This window comes from Ammospiza caudacuta, chromosome 1 (genome assembly GCF_027887145.1).
Source record: "Ammospiza caudacuta isolate bAmmCau1 chromosome 1, bAmmCau1.pri, whole genome shotgun sequence".
NCBI lineage: Eukaryota > Metazoa > Chordata > Aves > Passeriformes > Passerellidae > Ammospiza > Ammospiza caudacuta.
In genome coordinates this window covers 155,773,870-155,790,214 of record NC_080593.1, presented here as the reverse complement: position 1 = coordinate 155,790,214, position 16,345 = coordinate 155,773,870, and the positions used below count along the sequence as shown (strand labels likewise).

The window sequence follows — 16,345 nt, the reverse complement described above, 5'->3', positions numbered from 1 at the left end:
TTGGCAATTTTGGAGAGAATTTTTTGGAATTTTGGGCCGAATTTTTTGGGGTTTGGGACTGGAATATTGGGAATTCCTATTTTAGTGGATTTGGGATCAGAATTTCAGGAATTTTCTCCCATTTTCCCCCCCTTTTCAGCGCCTCGGGCTCCCTGGAGGATCTGGGATGGGAATTTTGGGAATTTGGGATTGGAAATTTGGGAATCTGGGAATGGATTTGGGGAATTTGGGAGTGGATTTTTGGGAATCTCGCATTGGAATTTTGGCAATTTTGGAGAGAATTTTTTGGAATTTTGGGCAGAATTTTTGGTGTGTTTGGATCGGAATATTGGGAATTTCCATTTTAGTGGATTTGGGATCAGAATTTCAGGAATTTTCTCCCATTTTCCCCCCCTTTTCAGCGCCTCGGGCTCCCTGGAGGATCTGGGGTGGGAATTTTGGCAACTTGGGATTGGAAATTTGGGAATTTTGGAGAGAATTTTTTGGAATTTTGGGCTGAATTTTTGGGGTTTGGGACTGGAATATTGGGAATTCCTATTTTAGGGCATTTGTGCTCAGAATTTCAGGAATTTTCTCCCATTTTCCCCCCCTTTTCAGCGCCTCGGGCTCCCTGGAGGATCTGGGGTGGGAATTTTGGCAACTTGGGATTGGAAATTTGGGAATTTTGGAGAGAATTTTTTTGAATTTTGGGCAGAATTTTTGGTGTGTTTGGATCGGAATATTGGGAATTTCCATTTTAGTGGATTTGGGATCAGAATTTCAGGAATTTTCTCCATTTTCCCCCCCTTTTCAGCGCCTCGGGCTCCCTGGAGGATCTGGGATGGGAATTTTGGGAATTTGGGATTGGAAATTTGGGAATTTGGGAGTGGATTTGGGGAATTTGGGAGTGGATTTTTGGGAATCTCGCATTGGAATTTGGCAATTTTGGAGAGAATATTTTGGAATTTTGGGCCGAATTTTTGGGGTTTGGGACTGGAATATTGGGAATTTCCATTTTAGTGGATTTGGGATCAGAATTTCAGGAATTTTCTCCCATTTTCCCCCCCTTTTCAGCGCCTCGGGCTCCCTGGAGGATCTGGGGTGGGAATTTTGGCAACTTGGGATTGGAAATTTGGGAATCTGGGAATGGATTTGGGGAATTTGGGAGTGGATTTTTGGGAATCTCGCATTGGAATTTGGCAATTTTGGAGAGAATTTTTTGGAATTTTGGGCAGAATTTTTGGTGTGTTTGGATCGGAATATTGGGAATTTCCATTTTAGTGGATTTGGGATCAGAATTTCAGGAATTTTCTCCCATTTTCCCCCCTTTTCAGCGCCTCGGGCTCCCTGGAGGATCAGTTCCGAGCCCACCTGAACCTGGGGCTGCTCCAGCAGCGCTCGGGGGACGCCCGGGGGGCCCTGGGGAGCCTCGGCCGCGCCCGCGACTGCGCCCGGAAACTCGGCCAGAAACACAGGCAGGGCGAGGCCCTGGCACACCTGGGACAGGTCAGAACCTTCCAGAACATTCTCGCAGCTTTGCGCAATTTTTAGGATTTTTTTGGGATTGTTTTGGGATTTTTTTTCAGATTTTTTTGTAAATTTTTTGGCGATTTTTGGTGATTTTTTTGTGATTTTCTTGCAAATTTTTTTGATTTTTTGGGTGATATTTAAAAAGATTTTCTGTGTGGTTTTTTGACTTTTTGACTATTTTTAAAAATTTAGGGAAAAAACAGGGAATTTTCAGATTTTTTTGCGATTTTTTGGGAATTTTTGCGATTTTTCCGCAATTTTTTCGGACTTTTTTTGGATTTTTTTGGGGGGATTTTTTTCGGGATGTTTATGGCAGATATTTTTGTATTTTTCCAGGTGTTTTTCTACTTTTCCTTGAGTTATTTGTGGAATTTTAGGTATTTTTGAGAAAAATGTTTGGGATTTTTTAGGGGATTTTTATCCAATTTTTGGGGGATTTTTTTGCAATTTTTTTCTCAGTTTCATGGGGTTTTTTTGGGAATTCTGGGAATTTTTTTGAGAATTTCGTAATTTTTTTTGGAAATTCCATTAAATTTTTTGGTAATTCCCAGAAATTTTTGCTCACTGTTCATTGAGAGATTTTGGGGATTTTTCTTTTAAATTTTTTTCACAATTTCACAGGATTTTTTTGGGGAATTCTGGGAATTTTTTGAGAATTTCCCAATTTTTTGGGGAATTCCATTGAATTTTTTGGTAATTCCCAGGGATTTTTGTTCACTGTTCATTGAGAAATTTTGGGGATTTTGGGGATTTTTAAAAATTTTTTTTCTGTATTCCACGGGATTTATTTGGGAATTCTGGGAATTTTTTTGAGAATTTCATAATTTTTTGGGGGAAATTCCATTAAATTTTTTGGTAATTCCCAGGAATTTTTGCTCACTGTTCATTGAGAAATTTTGGGGATTTTTTTTTTCTTTTTTTCTGAATTCCTCAGGATTTTTTGGCAATTCTGGGAATTTTTTAAAAATTTCCCAATTTCTTTTGGGAATTCCATAAAATTTTTTGGTAATTCCCAGGGATTTTTGCTCACTCTTCATTGAGAAATTTTGGGGATTTTTTTTTATTTTGTTCTGATTTTCATGGGATTTTTTTTGGGAATTCTGGGATTTTTTTTGAGAATTTCACATTTTTTTGGGAATTCCATTAAACTTGTTGGTAATTCCCAGGGATTTTTGCTCAGTGTTCATTGAGAAATTTTTGGGATTTTGGGGATTTTTTTTTAAATTTTTTTTTCTGAATTCCACAGGATTTTTTTTTGGGGAATTCTGGGAATTTTTTAAAAATTTCCCAATTTTTTTGGGAATTCCATTAAATTTTTTGGTAATTCCCAGGGATTTTTGCTCACTGTTCATTGAGAAATTTTGGGGATATTTTTTTTTTTCTTTTTTTCTGAATTCCTCGGGATTTTTTTGGGAATTCTGGGAGTTTTTTGAGCATTTCACAATTTTTTTGGGGGGGAATTCTATTGAAGTTTTTTGGGGTTTTTTTGAAAAATATTTTTCTGAATTCCACGGGATTTTTTTGGGGGGGAATTCTGGGAATTTTTTTGAGCATTTCACAATTTCTTTTTTGGGGAATTCGCTGGGATTTTGCTGATTCTGTGTTTTCCCCGCAGGTGCTGCTGTCCCTGGGCGATTTCGAGGGCGCCAGGCGGGCGCTGCGCCGGGCACTGAGGCTGGGCACCGACAGCGCCGACACCCACAGCGTGCACAGCAGCCTCCGGCACGGTCAGTGGCACAAAAAGGGTTAAAAATGGCACCAAAATGGCACAAAATGGCACCAAAATCCCCTGAAATGGCACCAAATGGGGCTGAAATGGTGAAAAATGGCCCCAGATGGTGCCCAAGGGTGGCCGGGCACTGAGGCTGGGCACCGACAGCGCCGACACCCACAGCGGGCACAGCAGCCTCCGGCACGGTCAGTGGCACAAAAAGGGTTAAAAATGGCACAAAATGGCACCAAAATCCCCTGAAATGGCACCAAATGGGGCTGAAACGGTGAAAAATGGCCCCAGATGGTGCCCAAGGGTGGCCGGGCACTGAGGCCGGGCACCGACAGCGCCGACACCCACAGCGGGCACAGCAGCCTCCGGCACGGTCGGTGGCACCAAAAGGGTTAAAAATGGCACCAAAATGGCACAAAATGGCACCAAAATCCCCTAAAGTAGCAGAAAATGGCACAAAATGGGGCTGAAATGGTGAAAAATGACCCCAGATGGTGCCCAAGGGTGGCCGGGCACTGAGGCTGGGCACCGACAGCGCCGACACCCACAGCGGGCACAGCAGCCTCCGGCACGGTCAGTGGCACAAAAAGGGTTAAAAATGGCACCAAAATGGCACAAAATGGCACCAAAATCCCCTGAAATGGCACCAAATGGGGCTGAAATGGTGAAAAATGGCCCCAACAGGTGCCCAAGGGTGGCCGGGCACTGAGGCCGGGCACCGACAGCGCCGACACCCACAGCGGGCACAGCAGCCTCCGGCACGGTCGGTGGCACAAAAAGGGTTAAAAATGGCACCAGAGTGTCCAAAAATGGCACAAAATGGCGCCCAGTGATGCCAGGTGGAGCCAAATGGCACCAAAATGGCCCCAGGTTGCACTAAAGTGGCAAAAAACAGCCCAAGGGTGGCACCGCGATGGAACCAAATGGCCCAAAATGGCCAAAAGCGGCACCATGATGGCGCCAGGGGGCACCGAAATGGCAAAAGAATGACAAAAATGGCACCAAATGGGACTGAAATGGCCAAAAGTGGCACCAAAATGGCGCCAGGTGGCACCGAAATGGCAAAAGAATGACTCAAAATGGCACCAAATGGGACTGAAATGGCCAAAAGTGGCACCAAAATGTCCCCAATGTCCCCAACGTCCCCAGTGCCCCAATGTCCCTCAAGACCCCAACAGCCCCAAAGTCTCTGAGGGTCCCCAACATGCCCAGTGTGCCCAGGGTCCCTGAGTGTCCCCAATGTCCCCAATGTCCCCAACACCCCCAATGTCCCCAATGTCCCCCCAATCCCCATAATGTCCCCAGTGTCCCCAATGTCCCCAGTGTCCCCAACACCCCCAATGTCCCCAATGTCCCCCCAATCCCCATAATGTCCCCAGTGTCCCCAATGTCCCCAATCCCTCTAAGTGTCCCCTCTGTCCCCTCAGCCTCCCGTGTGTGTCGCCGTGTCCGTGCCCTGTCCCCTTGCTGTCCCCTCGCTGTCGCTGTCACCCCAATAGATGCAGTGTCCCCAATGTCCCTGAGTGTCCCCAATGTCCCCAACACCCCCGATGTCCCCAATGTCCCTCAAGTCCCCAGTGTCCCCACTGTCCCCTCTGTCCCCTCAGCCTCCCGTGTGTGTCGCTGTGTCCGTGCCCTGTCCCCTCGCTGTCCCCTCGCTGTCCCCTCGCTGTCCCTGTCACCCCAACAGACACAGTGTCTCCAATGTCCCTGAGTGTCCCCAGTGTCCCCAATCCCCGTAATGTCCCCAATGCCCCCACTGTCCCCTCAGTGTCCCCAGTGTCCCCAGTGTCCCCAATCCCCCCAATGTCCCCAATCCCCCAATGTCCCCAATGCCCCCACTGTCCCCTCAGTGTCCCCAGTGTCCCCAGTGTCCCCAATCCCCCCAATGTCCCCAATCCCCCAATGCCCCCAATGTCCCCTCAGTGTCCCAATGTCCCCAATGCCCCCAGTGTCCCCAATGTCCCCAATCCCTCTGAGTGTCCCCACTGTCCCCTCTGTCCCCTCAGCCTCCTGTGTGTCGCTGCGTCCGTGCCCTGTCCCAGGCCGACCCCGCTGTCCCCTCGCTGTCCCTGTCGCCCCAACAGACACAGTGTCCCCAATGTCCCTGAGTGTCCCCAATGTCCCCAAAGTCCCCAATGTTCCCTCAGTGTCCCCGGTGTCCCCAGTGTCCCCAATCCCCCCAGTGTCCCCAATCCCCCCAGTGTCCCCCATGTCCCCAATGCCCCCAATGTCCCCTCAGTGTCCCAATGTCCCCAATGTCCTCAGTGTCCCCAGGGTCCCTGAGTGTCCCCAATGTCCCCAACACCCCCAATGTCCCCACTGTCCCCAATCCCCCCAATGTCCCCAATCCCTCTAAGTGTCTCTTGTGTCCCCTCAGCCTCGCGTGTGTCGCTGTCTCTGTGCCCTGTCCCGCGCTGTCCCCTCGCTGTCCCTTCACTGTCCCTGTCACCCCAACAGACACAGTGTCCCCAATGTCCCCAGTCTGTTTGAGTGTCCCTCAAGTCCCCAATGTCCCCTCGCTGTCCCCAATGTCCCCAATCCCTCTGAGTGTCCCTCAAGTTCCCAATCCCCGCAATGTCCCCAGTGTCCCCCATCCCCCCAATGTCCCCAGTGTCCCCAATGTCCCCAATCCCCCCAATGTCCCCAGTGTCCCCTCTGTCCCCTCTGTCCCCCAGCGCGGCGCGTGTGTCGCTGTGTCCGTGCGCTGTCCCGCGCCGACCCCGCTGTCCCCTCGCTGTCCCTGTCACCCCAACAGACACAGTGTCCCCAATGTCCCCAATGTCCCCAATGTCCCCAACACCCCCAGTGTCCCCAATGTCCCCTCAGTGTCCCCTCTGTCCCCAGTGTCCCCTCAGCCTCGCGCGTGTGTCGCTGTGTCCGTGCGCTGTCCTGCGCTGACCCCGCTGTCCCCTCGCTGTCCCTGTCACCCCAACAGACACAGTGTCCCCAAATGTCCCCAACACCCCCAATGTCCCCAAACCCCCCAATGTCCTCAACGTCCCCAGTGTCCCAAATGTCCCCAATGTCCCCAACACCCCCAATGTCCCCGATGTCCCCAATGTCCCCAATGTCCCCAACCCCTGCAATCCCCCAAATGTCCCCAACACCCCCAATGTCCCAAATGTCCCCGATCCCCCCAATGTCCCCGATGTCCCCAACACCCCCAATGTCCCCAACACCCCCAGTGTCCCCAATGTCCCCAATGTCCCCAACGTCCCCAATGTCCCCTCTGTCCCCACTGTCCCCTGTGTCCCCCAGCGCGGCGCGTGTGTCGCTGTGTCCGTGCGCTGTCCCGCGCTGACCCCGCTGTCCCCTCGCTGTCCCTGTCACCCCAACAGACACAGTGTCCCCAATGTCCCCAACACCCCCAATGTCCCCAATGTCCCAAATGTCCCCTGCAATCCCCCAAATGTCCCCAACACCCCCAATGTCCCAAATGTCCCCGATCCCCCCAATGTCCCCGATGTCCCCAACACCCCCAATGTCCCCAACACCCCCAGTGTCCCCAATGTCCCCAATGTCCCCAACGTCCCCAATGTCCCCTCTGTCCCCACTGTCCCCTGTGTCCCCCAGCCCGGCGCGTGTGTCGCTGTGTCCGTGCGCTGTCCCGCGCCGGCCCCGCTGTCCCCTCGCTGTCCCTGTCACCCCAACAGACACAGTGTCCCCAATGTCCCCAACACCCCCAATGTCCCCAATGTCCCAAATGTCCCCTGCAATCCCCCAAATGTCCCCAACACCCCCAATGTCCCAAATGTCCCCAATCCCCCCAATGTCCCCAATGTCCCCGATGTCCCCAATACCCCCAATGTCCCCAACACCCCCAGTGTCCCCAACACCCCCAATGTCCCCAATGTCCCCAATGTCCCCAACACCCCCAGTGTCCCCAATGTCCCCTCAGTGTCCCCTCTGTCCCCTGTGTCCCCCAGCGCGGCGCGTGTGTCGCTGTGTCCGTGCGCTGTCCTGCGCTGACCCCGCTGTCCCCTCGCTGTCCCTGTCGCCCCAACAGACACAGTGTCCCCAATGTCCCCAATGTCCCCAATGTCCCCAGTGTCCCCAACACCCCCAATGTCCCCAGTGTCCCCTCTGTCCCCAGTGTCCCCTCAGCCTCGCGCGTGTGTCGCTGTGTCCGTGCGCTGTCCCAGGCTGACCCCGCTGTCCCCTCGCTGTCCCTGTCACCCCAACAGACACAGTGTCCCCAATGTCCCCAACACCCCCAATGTCCCCAATGTCCCAAATGTCCCCTGCAATCCCCCAAATGTCCCCAACACCCCCAATGTCCCAAATGTCCCCGATGTCCCCAATACCCCCAATGTCCCCAACACCCCCAGTGTCCCCAACACCCCCAATGTCCCCAATGTCCCCAATGTCCCCAACACCCCCAGTGTCCCCAATGTCCCCAGTGTCCCCACTGTCCCCTGTGTCCCCCAGCCCGGCGCGTGTGTCGCTGTGTCCGTGCGCTGTCCCGCGCCGACCCCGCTGTCCCCTCGCTGTCCCTGTCGCTGTGCGAGCGCCTCGGGGACAGCCTGGCCCGGCTCGGCCACTTCCAGACGGCGGCCGAGTACTACGAGAAACAGGTAAAACACGGAATTTGGGGGAAATTCGGGAATTTGGGGGGACTTTTGGGAATTTCAGATTTTTTTCTGATTTTTTGGGAATTTTTTGGTGATTTTTTTAAAATTTTTTCCTCATTTTCTGGGAGTTTTCTGGGATTTTTTTTTTTCTGATTTTTTGGGGATTTTTATGGGATTTTTTTCTGATTTTTTTGGATTTTTATGGGATTTTTTCGGATTTTTTGGGGATTTCTCTGGGATTATTTTCTGATTTTGGGGATTTTTATGGGATTTTTTCTGATCTTTTTTGGATTTTAATGGGATTTCTTTCTGATTTTTTAGGGATTTTTCTGACATTTTTTTCTATTTTTTGGTGGGATTTTTCTGGAATTTTTTTTTTTTGATTTTTTGGGGATTTCTCTGGGATTATTTTCTAATTTTTGGGGATTTTTATGGGATTTTTTCTGAGTTTTTTGGGATTTTTCTGGGATTTTTTTCTGATTTTTGGGGATTTTTATAAGATTTTTCAGGGTTCTTTTTGTATTTATTTCTAATCTTTTTCAGATTTTTTCGTGGATGTTTATTCAATTCTTTTCTGGTTTCTTTTGCATTTCTTTGTGATTTTCTCTGATTTTTTTCAGGGTTTTGCAATTTTTGTCTAATTTTTTTGTGATGATTTTTTTCTGATTTTTTTGGATTTTTCTGGGATTTTTTCCTCATCTTTTGGGGATTTTTTTCTGATTTTTTAGGGTTCTTTTTGTATTTATTTCTAATCTTTTTCTCATTTTTGGTGGGAATTTATTCAAATTTTTTTCTGGTCTCTTTTGCCTTTTTTTGTGATTTTCTCTGATTTTTCCAGTTTTTGGTGATTTTTATCTAATATTTTGGGGGGATTTTTTTCTGATTTTTAGGGGATTTTTTTCTGATTTTTTTTTTCTGATTCTTTGGGGGATTTTTTTCTGATTTCTTTTTTCTGATTTTTTTTTTTTGTGATTTTTTTGGGAATTTTTTCTGGTTTTTTCTGATTTTTTTCGGAATTTTTTCTGGGTTTTTTTCTGATTTTTGGGGATTTTTTTCGGATTTTTTTATGATTTTTTGGGGACTGTTTTCTGATTTTTTTCTGATTTTTTGGGAATATTTGCTGATTTTTTTGTGATTTTTTGGGGAATTTTTTCTGATTTTTTTTCTGATTTTTTGGGGGATTTTTTTCTGATTTCTTTTTCTGATTTTTTGGGGAATTTTTTCTGATGTTTTTTTCTAATTTTTGGGGGAATTTTTTCTGATTTTTTTTTCTGATTTTTTTTCTGATTTTTTTTCTGATTTTTTTGGGGATTTTTTTTTTCTGATTTTTTGGGAGATTTTTTTTCTGATTTTTTTGGGAATTTTTTCTGATTTTTTTTTTCTCTGATACTTTGGGGGATTTTCTTCTGATTTTTTTTCTGCGTTTTTGGGGGATTTTTTTCTGATTTTTTTCCTGATTTTTTGTGATTTTTTTTCTGATTTTGGGGGGATTTTTTTCTGATTTTTTTCCCGATTTTTTTTTTTTTTTTCCCTTATTTCCTCTGAATTTTTTTTCTGATTTATTTGGGATTTTTGGGGAGGGATTTTTCCTGCTCCTTTCTGATTCCTTCATTAACCTTTGAATTAATTAATCCCCCCTTCAGCTGTCGCTGGCCGAGTCCCTGGGGCTGCCGGGCCGGGAGCTGGCCGTGATCCACGTCAGCCTGGGCACCACCTACAGAGACCTGGGGGAGCACGGCCGGGCCCTGCAGCACTTCCAGAGGGAGCTGGAGCTGAGAAAAGGGGAGCCCCTGGAGGTGGGAGAGCACCTAAATCCCTAAAACTTAAAATCCCCAAATTCCTGCTCCTGAATCCCCAAAATTCCCAGTAAAAATCCCCAAATTCCTGCTCCTAAATCCCCAAAATTCCCAGTAAAAATCCCCAAATTCCTGCTCCTAAAAATTCCCAGTAAAAATCCCCAAATTCCTGCTCCAAAATCCCCAAAATTCCCAGTAAAAATCCCCAAATTCCTGCTCCTAAATCCCCAAAATTCCCAGTAAAAATCCCCAAATTCCGGTCCTAAATCCCCAAAATTCCCAGTAAAAATCCCCAAATTCCTGCTCCTAAATCCCCAAAATTCCCAGTAAAAATCCCCAAATTCCTGCTCCTAAATCCCCAAAATTCCCAGTAAAAATCCCCAAATTCCTGCTCCTAAATCCCCAAATTCCCAATAAAAAATCCCCAAATTCCTGCTCCTAAATCCCCAAAATTCCCAGTAAAAATCCCCAAATTCCTTCTCTTAAATCCCCAAATTCCCAGTAAAAATCCCCAAATTCCTGCTCCTAAATCCCCAAATTCCCAATAAAAAATCCCCAAATTCCTGCTCCTAAATCCCCAAAATTCCCAGTAAAAATCCCCAAGATTCCCAGTAAAAATCCCCAAATTCCGGTCCTAAATCCCCAAAATTCCCAGTAAAAATCCCCAAATTCCTGCTCCAAAATCCCCAAAATTCCCAGTAAAAATCCCCAAATTCCTGCTCCTAAATCCCCAAAATTCCCAGTAAAAATCCCCAAATTCCTGCTCCAAAATCCCCAAAATTCCCAGTAAAAATCCCCAAATTCCTGTTCCTAAATCCCCAAAATTCCCAGTAAAAATCCCCAAATTCCTGCTCCTGAATCCCCAAAATTCCCAGTAAAAATCCCCAAATTCCTGCTCCTAAATCCCCAAAATTCCCAGTAAAAATCCCCAAATTCCAGTCCAAAATCCCCAAAATTCCCAGTAAAAATCCCCAAATTCCGATCCTAAATCCCCAAAATTCCCAGTAAAAATCCCCAAATTCCTGCTCCTAAAAATTCCCAGTAAAAATCCCCAAATTCCTGCTCCTAAAAATTCCCAGTAAAAATCCCCAAATTCCTGCTCCAAAATCCCCAAAATTCCCAGTAAAAATCCCCAAATTCTGCTCTTAAATCCCCAAAATTCCCAGTAAAAATCCCCAAATTCCTGCTCCTAAATCCCCAAAATTCCCAGTAAAAATCCCCAAATTCCGGTCCAAAATCCCCAAAATTCCCAGTAAAAATCCCCAAATTCCTGCTCCAAAATCTCCAAAATTCCCAGTAAAAATCCCCAAATTCCTGCTCCTAAATCCCCAAAATTCCCAGTAAAAATCCCCAAATTCCTGCTCCTAAATCCCCAAAATTCCCAGTAAAAATCCCCAAATTCCTGCTCCAAAATCCCCAAAATTCCCAGTAAAAATCCCAAAATTCCTGCTCCTAAATCCCCAAAATTCCCAGTAAAAATCCCCAAATTCCGGTCCAAAATCTCCAAAATTCCCAGTAAAAATCCCCAAATTCCTGCTCCTAAATCCCCAAAATTCCCAGTAAAAATCCCCAAATTCCTGCTCCAAAATCCCCAAAATTCCCAGTAAAAATCCCCAAATTCCTGCTCCTAAAAATTCCCAGTAAAAATCCCCAAATTCCTGCTCCAAAATCCCCAAAATTCCCAGTAAAAATCCCCAAATTCTGCTCTTAAATCCCCAAAATTCCCAGTAAAAATCCCCAAATTCCTGCTCCTAAATCCCCAAAATTCCCAGTAAAAATCCCCAAATTCCGGTCCAAAATCCCCAAAATTCCCAGTAAAAATCCCCAAATTCCTGCTCCAAAATCCCCAAAATTCCCAGTAAAAATCCCCAAATTCCTGCTCCTAAATCCCCAAAATTCCCAGTAAAAATCCCCAAATTCCGGTCCTAAATCCCCAAAATTCCCAGTAAAAATCCCCAAATTCCTGCTCCTAAATCCCCAAAATTCCCAGTAAAAATCCCCAAATTCCTGCTCCTGAATCCCCAAAATTCCCAGTAAAAATCCCCAAATTCCTGCTCCTAAATCCCCAAAATTCCCAGTAAAAATCCCCAAATTCCTGTCCAAAATCCCCAAAATTCCCAGTAAAAATCCCCAAATTCCTGCTCCTAAATCCCCAAATTCCCAATAAAAAATCCCCAAATTCCTGCTCCTAAATCCCCAAAATTCCCAGTAAAAATCCCCAAATTCCTTCTCTTAAATCCCCAAATTCCCAGTAAAAATCCCCAAATTCCTGCTCCTAAATCCCCAAATTCCCAATAAAAAATCCCCAAATTCCTGCTCCTAAATCCCCAAAATTCCCAGTAAAAATCCCCAAGATTCCCAGTAAAAATCCCCAAATTCCGGTCCTAAATCCCCAAAATTCCCAGTAAAAATCCCCAAATTCCTGCTCCAAAATCCCCAAAATTCCCAGTAAAAATCCCCAAATTCCTGCTCCTAAATCCCCAAAATTCCCAGTAAAAATCCCCAAATTCCTGCTCCAAAATCCCCAAAATTCCCAGTAAAAATCCCCAAATTCCTGTTCCTAAATCCCCAAAATTCCCAGTAAAAATCCCCAAATTCCTGCTCCTGAATCCCCAAAATTCCCAGTAAAAATCCCCAAATTCCTGCTCCTAAATCCCCAAAATTCCCAGTAAAAATCCCCAAATTCCAGTCCAAAATCCCCAAAATTCCCAGTAAAAATCCCCAAATTCCGATCCTAAATCCCCAAAATTCCCAGTAAAAATCCCCAAATTCCTGCTCCAAAATCCCCAAAATTCCCAGTAAAAATCCCCAAATTCCTGCTCTTAAATCCCCAAATTCCCAATAAAAAATCCCCAAATTCCTGCTCCTGAATCCCCAAAATTCCCAGTAAAAATCCCCAAATTCCTGCTCCTAAATCCCCAAAATTCCCAGTAAAAATCCCCAAATTCCAGTCCAAAATCCCCAAAATTCCCAGTAAAAATCCCCAAATTCCGATCCTAAATCCCCAAAATTCCCAGTAAAAATCCCCAAATTCCTGCTCCTAAAAATTCCCAGTAAAAATCCCCAAATTCCTGCTCCAAAATCCCCAAAATTCCCAGTAAAAATCCCCAAATTCTGCTCTTAAATCCCCAAAATTCCCAGTAAAAATCCCCAAATTCCGGTCCAAAATCCCCAAAATTCCCAGTAAAAATCCCCAAATTCCTGCTCCTAAATCCCCAAAATTCCCAGTAAAAATCCCCAAATTCCGGTCCAAAATCCCCAAAATTCCCAGTAAAAATCCCCAAATTCCTGCTCCAAAATCTCCAAAATTCCCAGTAAAAATCCCCAAATTCCTGCTCCTAAATCCCCAAAATTCCCAGTAAAAATCCCCAAATTCCTGCTCTTAAATCTCCAAAATTCCCAGTAAAAATCCCCAAATTCTGGCTCCTTAATCCCCCAAATTCCGCTCCTAAATCCCCAAAATTCCCAGTAAAAATCCCCAAATTCCTGCTCTTAAATCCCCAAAATTCCCAGTAAAAATCCCAAAATTCCGGTCCAAAATCTCCAAAATTCCCAGTAAAAATCCCCAAATTCCGGTCCAAAATCCCCAAAATTCCCAGTAAAAACCCCCAAATTCCAGCTCCTAAATCCCCAAAATTCCCAGTAAAAATCCCCAAATTCCGGTCCTAAATCCCCAAAATTCCCAGTAAAAATCCCCAAATTCCTGCTCCTAAATCCCCAAAATTCCCAGTAAAAATCCCCAAATTCCTGCTCCTAAATCCCCAAAATTCCCAGTAAAAATCCCCAAATTCCTGCTCCTAAATCCCCAAAATTCCCAGTAAAAATCCCCAAATTCCTGCTCCTAAATCCCCAAGTCCCCAAATTCCTGCTCCTAAATCCCAAGTCCCCAAATTAATTCCTGATCCTAAATCCCCTAATCCCAAATCCATGATCCTAAATCCCCTAATCCCAAATTCCCGATCCTAAATCCCTGAAACTGTGATCCTAAATCCCCAAATTCCTGCTCCTAAATCCCCAAGTCCCCAAATTCCTGATCCTAAATTCTGGAAATTTTGATCCTAAATCCCCTAAGCCCAAATTCCTGCTCCTAAATCCCAAGTCCCCAAATTAATTCCTGATCCTAAATCCCCTAATGCCAAATCCACGATCCTAAATCCCCTAATCCCAAATTCCCGATCCTAAATCCCCGAAACTGTGATCCTCAATCCCCAAATTCCTGCTCCTAAATCCCCAAATTCCTGCTCCCAAATTCCCAAAAAAAAATTCCCAAGGGAGCGCTCCTAAATCCCCTAAACCCTGATCCTAAACCCCCAAATTCCTGCTCCTAAACCCCCAAATCCCTTATCCTAAATCCCCTAAGCCCAAATTCCTGCTCCTAAATCCCAAGTCCCCAAATTAATTCCTGATCCTAAATCCCCTAATCCCAAATCCATGATCCTAAATCCCCTAATCCCAAATTCCCGATCCTAAATCCCTGAAACTGTGATCCTAAATCCCCAAATTCCTGCTCCTAAATCCCCAATCCCCAAATTCCTGATCCCAAACTCCCAATAAAAAATCCCAAGGGAGTGCTCCTAAATCCCCTAAACCCTGATCCTAAACCCCCAAATCCCTGATCCTAAATCCCCTAAACCCAAATTCTTGCTCCTAAATCCCAGAAATTTTGATCCTAAATCCCCTAAACCCAAATTCCTGCTCCTAAATCCCCTAATTCCCGGTAAAAGATCCCAAATCCCTGAGGCCGTTCCCGGGCCCTGCAGCACTTCCAGAGGGAGCGGGGGCTGGGGGAGCGCCTAAATCCCCTACGCCCAAACTTCTAAATCTCCCAATCCCCAAAATCCCAAATTCCAGACCCTAAATCCCCAAATCCCCGTTCCCAAGTTCCCAATTTAAAAACCTCAAGGAAGTGCTCCTAAACCCTCTGAACCCTGATCCTAAATCTCCAAGTACCGCCTCCTAAATCCCTGAAATTGTGATCCTAAATCCCCTAAGCCTCAAATCCCCAAAGTCCTAATCCTAAATTCCCAATTAAAAATCCCAAATTCCTGATCCTAAATCCCCTAAGCCCAAATTTGTGCTCCTAAATCCCCAAGTCCCCAAATTCCTGATCCTAAATCCCGAAAATTTTGATCCTAAATCCCCTAAACCCAAATTCCTGCTCCTAAATCCCCAAGTCCCCAAATTCCTGCTCCTAAATCCCCTAAATATCAAATCCATGATCCTAAATCCCTGAAACTGTGATCCTCAATCCCCAAATTCCTGCTCCTAAATCCCCAAATTCCTGCTCCTAAATCCCCAAATTCCTGCCCCCAAATTCCCCAAAAAAAAATTCCCAAGGGAGTGCTCCTAAATCCCCTAAACCTTGATCCTAAACCCCCAAATTCCAGCTCCTAAATCCCCAAATCCCTGATCCTAAAGCCCCTAAGCCCAAATTCCTGCTCCTAAATCCCCAAGTCCCCAAATTCCTGATCCTAAATTCTGGAAATTTTGATCCTAAATCCCCTAAGCCCAAATTCCTGCTCCTAAATCCCAAGTCCCCAAATTAATTCCTGATCCTAAATCCCCTAATGCCAAATCCACGATCCTAAATCCCCTAATCCCAAATTCCCCATCCTAAATCCCCGAAACTGTGATCCTCAATCCCCAAATTCCTGCTCCTAAATCCCCAAATTCCTGCTCCCAAATTCCCAAAAAAAAATTCCCAAGGGAGCGCTCCTAAATCCCCTAAGCCCTGATCCTAAACCCCCAAATCCCAGCTTCTAAACCCCCAAATCCCTTATCCTAAATCCCCTAAGCCCAAATTCCTGTTCCTAAATCCCAAGTCCCCTAATTAATTCCTGATCCTAAATCCCCTAATCCCAAATTCCCGATCCTAAATCCCTGAAACTGTGATCCTAAATCCCCAAATTCCTGCTCCTAAATCCCCAATCCCCAAATTCCTGATCCCAAACTCCCAATAAAAAATCCCAAGGGAGTGCTCCTAAATCCCCTAAACCCTGATCCTAAACCCCCAAATCCCTGATCCTAAATCCCCTAAACCCAAATTCTTGCTCCTAAATCCCAGAAATTTTGATCCTAAATCCCCTAAACCCAAATTCCTGCTCCTAAATCCCCTAATTCCCGGTAAAAGATCCCAAATCCCTGAGGCCGTTCCCGGGCCCTGCAGCACTTCCAGAGGGAGCGGGGGCTGGGGGAGCGCCTAAATCCCCTACGCCCAAACTTCTAAATCTCCCAATCCCCAAAATCCCAAATTCCAGACCCTAAATCCCCAAATCCCCGTTCCCAAGTTCCCAATTTAAAAACCTCAAGGAAGTGCTCCTAAACCCTCTGAACCCTGATCCTAAATCTCCAAGTACCGCCTCCTAAATCCCTGAAATTGTGATCCTAAATCCCCTAAGCCTCAAATCCCCAAAGTCCTAATCCTAAATTCCCAATTAAAAATCCCAAATTCCTGATCCTAAATCCCCTAAGCCCAAATTTGTGCTCCTAAATCCCCAAGTCCCCAAATTCCTGATCCTAAATCCCGAAAATTTTGATCCTAAATCCCCTAAACCCAAATTCCTGCTCCTAAATCCCCAAGTCCCCAAATTCCTGCTCCTAAATCCCCTAAATATCAAATCCATGATCCTAAATCCCTGAAACTGTGATCCTCAATCCCCAAATTCCTGCTCCTAAATCCCCAAATTCCTGCTCCTAAATCCCCAAATTCCTGCCCCCAAATTCCCCAAAAAAAAATTCCCAAG

At 45.8% G+C, this 16,345-nt stretch overlaps 1 protein-coding gene across 1 annotated transcript in view; it reads left to right on the top strand.

Moving 5' to 3' along the window:
* The window catches only part of TONSL (tonsoku like, DNA repair protein), a 113,040-nt gene that overhangs the window by 22,914 nt on the left and 73,781 nt on the right, over nucleotides 1-16,345 (top strand). The window contains exons 10-16 of the mRNA XM_058812454.1: nucleotides 402-428; nucleotides 598-624; nucleotides 1,054-1,080; nucleotides 1,314-1,485; nucleotides 3,125-3,236; nucleotides 7,664-7,809; nucleotides 9,450-9,602. Coding sequence (XP_058668437.1) covers nucleotides 402-428; nucleotides 598-624; nucleotides 1,054-1,080; nucleotides 1,314-1,485; nucleotides 3,125-3,236; nucleotides 7,664-7,809; nucleotides 9,450-9,602 — 664 coding nt within the window. The remainder of the gene's footprint in view (nucleotides 1-401; nucleotides 429-597; nucleotides 625-1,053; nucleotides 1,081-1,313; nucleotides 1,486-3,124; nucleotides 3,237-7,663; nucleotides 7,810-9,449; nucleotides 9,603-16,345) is intronic.